This window comes from Corapipo altera, unplaced genomic scaffold (genome assembly GCF_003945725.1).
Source record: "Corapipo altera isolate COAL_440 unplaced genomic scaffold, ASM394572v1 61553, whole genome shotgun sequence".
Taxonomy (NCBI): Eukaryota; Metazoa; Chordata; class Aves; order Passeriformes; family Pipridae; genus Corapipo; species Corapipo altera.
This window is the reverse complement of record NW_020884918.1, coordinates 208,602-217,687: the sequence shown is the minus strand read 5'-3', so window position 1 is coordinate 217,687 and position 9,086 is coordinate 208,602. Positions and strand designations below refer to the sequence as shown.

Genomic DNA, 9,086 nt, shown 5'->3' with positions numbered 1-9,086 from the left:
GTAAAATCACAGGGTTATGCTCCTGAAGACTTTCACTGTGAGGCATTTTATTTCATGTTTTCTGTTTGTAACAGCATTTAAAAATGTGGATACTGGAACAGGACCAAGCCTAGTGTATCCATCACAAAGATGCAGGGTTGTTTCCACTTGTCATTCCATCATTTATGCAGCCACAGATTGCAACAACTTTGTTTGCCACAACGTTGAGTTAGAGGTCAAAACAGAGCTGGTTATCCTCTCTGCACCACAAACTCTTGCCACAAATATTGCTGTCTGCTCTCCTCCTTGTCCTCTCCTAAACGCCCCACCAGCACCACAGCTCCCTGAATGTGTCTCACCCAGGTCTTGAACAGGCTGAACAGACCCACTCAGCTTTTCCATCCTGATAACATCACAGGTCAGAGTAGAAGGAACAGAAAGCAAAGGGTTGAGCCATCGAAGCGGATCAAGATCTGCTGTGGGGGTGCCATGGACAGTAATGTAATGTTCTGCATGAATGTACATGAGATATGTTCAGGGATAATGTACTTACATAGATAGAGAATTTTTTTAATTCCAGGATTTTATCAGATTTGGAAAAACGCTGAATGTGTGGGTCCCTGCACTATCAGTCTACAGCTACACCAAGAAGAGGGAGCTGTATTCCTTTTCTAACATCCACGCTGAAGTTGTATAGCCTCTGCAAATAATTAACTGAGTCTAACCAGACCCTTTTCCCCACATTAAATCTGCATTATCAGTTCAATCACCACCCCAAAAATTAATTTTCACTCTTGGACCCACTCCCCTTTATTATAATAGATAATGGAAAATTCTATCCCAAATAGTTTTGTGGGAATATTAGGAAGAAAGGAGTTTCAGCCTGTTTGGGAAGAAGAGAAAGTCTGGGGGAGACAGAAATTACAAAAACACTCAGTCTCAATGCTGCAAGTTAGAAGCTGATCACATATATATTCATGCATACAAATATATGCGTAGTCATCTCACTACTGCTGCCACACATTATGGTCTGGTTCCAGCAGCCAAGGCTTTCTGTAGTGCTTTTGGCCACAGCATTGAACTGGGACATAAAATTGCATTGCTTAATCCTTGTAACTCCATGCCTAAAGCACTGCACTCTTGCAGTGTGAACCAAGGCTATTAGGGACAGACACAGTCATGAACTTTGCTTAATAGTCCTGTAGTCTGCTCCAAAAGGAGATCATTCATCTGGGATCAGATGTATAGGGAAACATTGAAGTTTGCTTACACTTCTCCTTCACTCTACACCCCAGCATCTCCTAGAGCTCCCACTGCTGCATCTTTTAGCCCACAGCCCATAATCCCTCCTGGGTAAGGCCATGCTGCCTGACAGGCTGGGCTTTTTCAGAGCCTTTGTGTGAGACCAACCTGAGGGATTAGGTTGGCAGGTGTGGCTGGAGCAGAATAGCCAGGTCGTGGTGATAGAGGAGAGGAGGCTATGCCAGCTGTGGGTGTAGTTTAGCCAGCAGAAGGGGAAGTGGTACTGAGCTAAAATTTGCCATTGATCGGACTCACAGCAGTCTGTCATCACATTAAACTACCTATTTTATGAAACTAAATATTCCTGAGGTAAGCATTTATTCCAGACAATCATGGAACTTAAGATTGAATGGGAGAGTGTCTGGTAAGGCAAGAACAACCATGAGGAGAAAACTCTTGCCAGGAGCAGTTTGCTTGTAGCAAAGGGTCACTGACTCATGTCTGAAGCAAAGATTTTTTCAGGGCTGCCCAGGGCCACAAACAGCCCTCTGTGCTGAGGGACTCCTCCTACCATGGACAAACAGGGTACAAGGGAAGAAAAAAGTGCAAGTCACCTCTCTAACTAGAGCGAACCTCTCAAGAGCTCACCTCCAGTCCTTTTCAGAGCCTGGAAAAGTAGCTTTGAAAGTTGCCACTTATCCTGAGATAGTGGATGTAAACTCTAGGGCTGTCTTGAGAGTTCCCATTGCCTGTGCACTGTTTGAGCAACTCATGCAGTCTCCCACAGTCCCAAGGTAGACAAAGCACTGAGAGAATGCAACACAAAACCAACCACAATTGAACCGATGAAGAAGTTTTACATTAGATTAAATGAATGAGGAAACAGAAGAAGTGCAAGTACTGCCTTTATTCTTTGAAAATATGAAAGCAGAGCTAATCTGAAAACAAACTCACTACACTGAGAAGCTACAGCGAACAGGACTCAGATAGAAACCACTGATGGAGTTTGTCATGGGTTTTGCTCAACCCAGCACTAGCGAGAGTCAGAAAAGCACCTTCTCCAGGATGAATCCTGATAGGAGAGGGAGGAAGATGGTGTGTTGAGGGGCAAGATCAAAAACCACTCTGTCCATAGAAAAAGCTGGTCTGCATTGGAACCACTTCAGCTTTATGTCCATCGTCCCCAGGCTGTTTTTAACATCTCCTGCCATATCGCATTCAGAAATGGTGGTACAACCCTTCATGGCAGCTTTCACAGTCTGTCCAGCTACACAGGAGGAGAAGTACATGCCATGTGTCAGTGAACCCAGTCCCCATAGTCATTCCCTCCCTGGCCACTGCAGTCCCCATTTCCAACCCAAGAACTGCCCATTCCTTACACCCAGTTGGCTCTAAACCCACCAACCCATTCCTGTCTGTTCCCATCCTCTGAACAAATTTGAAGAAACAGCAAGGTCACCTTGGTTGACTTGAAATACAAAGGGTTTCGGGTTTGTCTTCTTTCTTTCTGCTAAATAAAGATGATTTTTAAAACTTCTAGTAATTTAAATTTAAAAATTAAAAAGGTCTTAAATAATTATCTTTCTTACGTTTAAAGATTCTTCTGGTCAAAGTTTGTCTGGCTTCCTAAAGAAACCATGGTTGTGTGACACTACTCCAGGAATTCATTGCCGCCTTCTCTCTCAGAACCTCTCATGGCATTCAAACTGGATGACAATATCTCAGCCATATTTGACATGGGGTTGAGAAGTCTCAAAGACAATACAGCCTGAGCCATTTATTAAGATTAGTCCATCCTTGAAGACTTTACAGGATTTTAGCCAAATGAAGAGAGAAACATGGTGACATGCCCACTGAAACCTGAACCTGTCCTTTACCACCACTGGAGCACCTACCTGAGAAGGAGACCTGAGCAGGTGCCTAACTCTCCAAACAGACGTTTTTGTTCCTGTTGCTTGCTTTTGCTAACAGTGCTCACATTTCTCTGTTGTGCAGGTTATGGAGGGCTGGAATACTCTGTTGGGCATTTTTGTCTTAGATGCAAATAACTTGTAAAGGCACCTCACTAGTTCCTCACCTTCCTGTGCTCCCCTACACCTCTGCTTCCTCTGCATAGCTAATCACACCACACAGATCTTCTCTATCTACGGTGGCTGATCAATCAAGTTAAGACAAATTAGGAGCATTTTTATTTCAGTGATACACTGAAATAATTCCACCACTCTATTTCTATTGCTGTGACTAGGAAAAGTCTTGTTTTCCTTCGTGTTGTCTCTGTGAAACATGATCTAATTCAGGGTTTGGACAACATATTTTCAAAAGTCTATAGCAAAGACTTTCAGGCACCACATCATCTCCTAGCAATATTATCAACTCAGAGGAACTTCATCTATAACCATACACAAGATAATTTTTTTCAGTCTGTTTGTACAGCAGATATTGCTGCCTTTAACTTCCATCTTAGTTTTCCTGTCTACTGGAACACAGGTGGCATTGCCACAAAAGGTGGAAGTCCTTTACCTGCAGCATGGGAGGAAAGGAGAGTGACCAGGAAACATGCTGTCAATTTTCCTCTCTCTAATTACACGTGTAATTACAGGTGGAAAAAAGATTTCTGAAGGAGCCATTATAAGACTGGAGTTGCTTCTCAAGGAAGACCTTTGGGTACCCCAAAGGCTCAGCTGCAGTGTTTATGTCCCTGGCTCTGTACACACAGAAGCACCACTGCAACAGTGTCTTGTCCCCAGCATCACCTCATGGAAAAGCCAATGGCTCTGTGTAGTTCCACCTAAACCTCCACTGAGCTGGCAACTAGCTTAGATCCAGATTCACCCTCATACATCTTAGCTAGGGCCAGCAGGTCCAGGGCCTTGGTCAGGTTTGTTTCATGCCCATGTATCAGATTGCCTCAGGAACCCAGTTCTCCTCGACCTCAGTTACGCTGTGCTATGAGGAACTCCAACAGTTATTCATACATAATGGGGAAGAAAGAACTAAAAAACACCCCTACCCTTTGATCAGCTTTAAACTTTCAGTTTTCACCTTTCAGTTCCTTGCTTCTTCCTCTTTTTTTTTCCCCCACACTTTTTACTTGTTTTTATTTCTCAGTGATGCTTCCTCTTAGACTAGTTTCACCCATTTTTACCAAAAAGATGAAAGACAACCCAAATAAAAGGCAGTTACCAGAATTCATTAACCCAGCAATGTCAAAACATTGGGTTTCAGATCCAGTGCAGTTTACAATTTCGTGACTGCACTGGAAGGAGTCCACGCTGTAGCAGGCAGGACACTGGTACCCATTGGGCACGTTGTCATCCGGTGGCACTGGAATGAAAGAGATGGGCTGTAACTGGTGTTAATGAGGGTATGAGAGGAACGACCAAGGTCATGGTTTAGCCTGGAACGCCGCACCTTGGGATGGGCCAGAGAGGGGATGGGCTATAAGGATAAAAAAGGAGCTCACATGAGACAGAGATGGTTTGACAGTCATCACCCATGCAGCAAGCTATGTGGCTCTTTACTTTTACCTTCCCATAGTTCATGGTGACAGGGCCATGGTTGCACATGTTGGATGGCATGCAGGATTTGATGGATGAAGGGATTACCATGCCCTCTGTAACAAAGCAGAAGGCAGTGCTAAGTTGTTAAACACAAGGTAACTCCCTTCCCATTCCAATAGCTCCTGCACCAATTCCTAAGTAGCTACATATTTCCTTCAGCTTGTACAAAGTCACCCTTCATCCTTGAAGCACCTCAAGGCTCAATTTAACTGTTCTGCTCCCTGTTACACCTTTTGAGCTTGGCTGATGGTGTAGACCAGACTTGCCCATGTCAGGATGCTTGTGGCTGCGATGGACCATGTGCTCAGCAGAATGTTCATAAAGAAGCATGAGCTTCTTAGAGGCATGTGGGTTAGAGGATAGTCCGAGATGGGAAAAACTCTCTATTCCTCTATCTTGAGAAGCAGTTTCTTACTAGGAGGTTTTGGTTCTCAGTTGCGGAGAGGAGAACCATGAGCTACACTGGACTCACTTCTCCTGTGAGGACAAGCTCAGACAATTGAAGTTGTTCATCCTGGAGAAGAGAAATCTCCTGGGTGACCTTATAGCAACATTCCAGTACCTAAAGGGGCTAAAAGAGAGCTGGAGAGGGACTTTTGACAAGTGCATGGAATGACAGGACAAGAGGGAATGGCTTCAGACTGAAAGAGGGTAGATTTAGATTAGATATTAAGAAGAAATTCTTTGCTGTGAGTGTCATTAGGCACTGTACAGGTTGCAGAGAAGCTGTGGATGGCCCATCCTGGAAGTGTTCAAGGCCAGGCTGGACGGGGGCTCTGAGCAACCTGTTCTAGTGAAAGGTGTCCCTGGCCAGGGCAGGGCGTTGGAATAAGATGATCTTTAAGGTCTCTTCCAACCCAAACTATTCTGTGATGTCGATTACAATGATACAGTGATAGCTCAGCCCCAGTGGTACTGCCTGGTTGCTTGGTGTCCCCTTCCCTGGAAGGGGGTTAGATGCAAGCCATCTTCTCTCTCCACATGTCACCACTGCACCCTCAGAGCTAGATGTCAGCAGCCTAGTGTAGCTCATGGTTCTCCCCTCCACAACTAAGAACCAAAACCTCCCAGTAAGAAACTGCTTCTCAAGATAGAGGAATAGACAGCTTTTCCCATCCTGGACTATCCTGATCTCTGCCTCCTCTGCCAGTAAAAGAAAAATGAACAGTTTAACCAAGGGTGGATCATAATACCAGTGACAGAAGTGGGGAGAGAGACACCTGCCCCAGCCCCACTCTGAAAGCTACAATGGCACACAGATATAGCGGATGTCTCACCTACCTCTTAGGGCCTCGTACAGAATGATGCCACAGGTATCTTCACCACCAATGCAGGTTTTCATGGGGCCAGAGCAGCCTCTTCCTATGCTGTGACAAACCTCACACTGAAGGCATGTCCCTGGGGAAAGAAGGAGGACATATTCCTGAGTAAGAATCATAAGGGATTTCACTTCCCCTTTCATTACCATTTGACTTCAGTGTTTGATCAGAACTTTTCACATTCCTCTTCTCTTATTTTTCCTATTCCATTGAGCAATTTTTGGTGGGATTTTCCTGGAGCTGCTGATGAAAGCAATCCTACAGACCCCTTAGTCCTGGCAGGCATTCAACTGTCCCTTGATCCGCAACTCCCAAATTCTCTCTTTGCAGTAAGCAGGGGCACCCGAGTGGCTGGAGAACAAGAGCTGTCAGTGGGTATTGACTGTGCTCTATAAAAATTGGAGAATCCCTTTGTAGACGTTATCTCTTTGTGTATCTCTCTGTAGGCATTAAGGGAAACCACTTTACCAACTACCTGTTGGAACACCTTAAGCAGACCAGAATATCAGACTACCAGTAGGAAACACTTAGAAAGGAATAAAGTGTTTAGCAACAAAGGACAAATACAATGTCTTCCATGGCACACACCTGCAAGGGTCCAGAGCATAGATTAATAGGTCCCAGGCATGTATCAGCTCCCAAAACCCAGGTGCCAACTGAGGCACCTTGCAGTGGCTGTGACGTCTTCATGGAGTGTCAGGTATAACCCAAGACCTCCAAGACACGTGTGCTTCTCTGTAGCAGAGCTGAAGGACAGCCGAGATGACGTATAACGTCTAAAATGTCACACAACCCCGGACACGAGCAAAATAAATGGGCCCCTAAGCTTGTGATAAACAGTGTCCAGAGATCCACTCAGCTGACCAAAGGTCTGTCTGCCTCAGAGTAACCTGGGTCACTCCAACAGCTTTCCTGGCCAGACCAGCAGTGAGCACCATGTGAACTCAGACTGCAGTGTCATGTTGTAAATGCCAACACCTTCATCTGCACTTTGGCCCACAGCACCCCTGAGACTGGTCACCCCTCTGCAGCACAAATCCCCCCACATGAGGTGTTTCTATGGCTCAGATGGCAGGAACAACCTCTCACATGAAGCACCCATTCCCAGATCTCTTCTGTGTCCCACAACTCAGCAGGTCCTAGCAAAAAACTCACCTGGGTCCAGGAAAGCCAGGAGGAAGCTGAGTCCAAGGGATACTTTCATGTTGATGGGATGTAAGCACAATGAGCTGCCAAATCTTCGTGAACACAGCACCGTGTGCCACAAGGGCTTTATAAACTGGAGGAAAAGGGTGTGTTTTCAGGGAAGTGGAGATTGGGGAAGTGTTCTGAAGAATATAGATATTTCTGAGTGCTAACACTAGCGTTTGTTTCTTTTTCTTTTAAAGCACTCCTGTTTAGAGTATGCAGCCTGTGAGGAAAGACTGGATTTCTTGGTGATATCAGGTGCAGTCTCTGGTGCAGACTTTGAACACCATTTAGCCTCTGCCATCCATATGAATAATGGAGAAGAAATCACTTGGACAGCCCTGTTAGGCCCAAAGAGGCTGATATGGTTTGAAGCTGGCTCCCTGCCAAGTTTCCAAACCTTACCACAAGAAGTCCACACCCCATCCCAAACTTCAGGGACAAGAGGGAAAAAAACAACCGAGAAAACTGAAACGAGAGAGAGACAGCTAAAGCAATATATATAAATACATTTACACTTATTTACAGTTATGTATAATTAAAATATATATATAAAATTTCACAAGGAAAAGGGAAAGGGAAGGGAGAAGGGAAAAAAGGAACAAAACCAAAATAAAATATATATATATATATATCCTGATCAATAGCCCAAGATCTAGCAACTAAAAGAATTAGCAAAAATATCTTACTACTCTCCTTGGGACAATGAAGAGTCACCACTGGAGTGACTGCCGGCAACCTCCACCTCCCAAGGTCGACAAGGCCAGGACTCACTCTCCCACCTGACAGACTCAACAGCAGGGAAACCCACACCTCAAAGCTGCCAGAAGGAAAGAGAGGGCGAAGGCCTCTCCTCCTTTCTTGTTATACCCCAGCTTACGTAAAAATCGTGGGAACACTGGGTAAATCTGGGCCCTTCCTTGGTTACAAACTGGTCCCCAAGGAAGGTCTAGACTAAACTGCCACAGAGCCAAAGTATAGCAAGGACTAGCCAGAAATGCTCCTTGTGGCTGGGTTTTTGCTGGCTGGTTTCCCATCTCCTCATTCCCATCAGTCAGGAGCTCTCATGCCGTGATTACAGAGGCAAAGCAGGCAATGTCAGAGCAGTGAGCTTCCTCTCTGAGGCAGTGTACAGCTTCAGTTTGCAAACTGACTGCCCATGCACACCTTGGAGCAGGCTCAAGGATGGGTTTCTGGAGTTGAAAACTGGTCCTCCAGCATTTGGGGTTTGATATAAAACACTTGGAAGTTGATAAGGAAGTCTTCTGTTGTAGTTCTGGGCTTTAAATTAAACCAAGTCAGCAGGGAGAAAGCACAGGTTGTCTGTGAGACAACCTGGTCACAACTTAGGTGATGTTATAGCAGGTTTTCATGCCCGGACATCTCATGATGGGCCAATGACAAGCAGCAGTGACCAACTTGTGATTGGCCCACATGCACAGGTTTTATGTTCTGCCTCACTGAAACCATTTCCCACCCTGAAGATATCCTCTTGTCCTGCACCAGATTGAGCCAGTTTATGATCCTCCAGGACTTTTTGCATTGACATCCAGGAAGAACTGAAATGTCTGTGTGCCCGTTCTCAACTGTAGTGTCAGTCCTTGGGTGAGATATTGCTCCAGAGGGACTTTTTGGTGTGTTGCACAGGAGGATGCTGGTCTCATCTGGGCTTCAGACACAAGGGCAAACCAAACGACAAGTCCTGCACAGCAGGGGCACACAGACATACAGAGAGGAATCACAAATACAAGGTGCAAGGACATTCCAAGGCTACCCAGTCCATCCCCCTGCCCAGGAC

At 45.3% G+C, this 9,086-nt stretch overlaps 1 protein-coding gene across 2 annotated transcripts; it reads right to left on the bottom strand.

Moving 5' to 3' along the window:
* Positions 1-2,113: 2,113 nt before the first annotated feature.
* Positions 2,114-8,104, bottom strand: PINLYP (phospholipase A2 inhibitor and LY6/PLAUR domain containing). Of its 2 annotated transcripts, none has more exons than XM_027656132.1 (6): positions 8,053-8,104; positions 7,256-7,379; positions 6,063-6,179; positions 4,685-4,834; positions 4,405-4,545; positions 2,114-2,488 (listed from the first exon to the last, which is right to left on the bottom strand). In XM_027656132.1, the coding sequence occupies exons 2-6, from the start codon at positions 7,302-7,304 to the stop codon at positions 2,265-2,267; spliced, it is 681 nt and encodes a 226-aa protein (XP_027511933.1). In that variant the 5' UTR covers positions 7,305-7,379; positions 8,053-8,104; the 3' UTR covers positions 2,114-2,264. The 2 variants fall into 2 exon arrangements, with proteins under 2 accessions (XP_027511933.1, XP_027511932.1); XM_027656131.1 differs by lacking the exon at positions 8,053-8,104 and adding an exon at positions 7,978-8,025.
* Between the last annotated feature and the right edge of the window lie 982 nt (positions 8,105-9,086).

Bases quoted from the DNA above. Each gene is read 5' to 3' on its own strand.
- PINLYP (XM_027656132.1), bottom strand. From the start codon at position 7,304: ATGAAAGTATCCCTTGGACTCAGCTTCCTCCTGGCTTTCCTGGACCCA. The intron at 6,180-7,255 runs GTGAGTTTTTTG...TTCTTTCCCCAG, and splicing joins CCTGGCTTTCCTGGACCCAG to GGACATGCCTTCAGTGTGAG. The intron at 2,489-4,404 runs GTAACTGCCTTT...CCTCCTGTGTAG, and splicing joins TGCTGGGTTAATGAATTCTG to CTGGACAGACTGTGAAAGCT.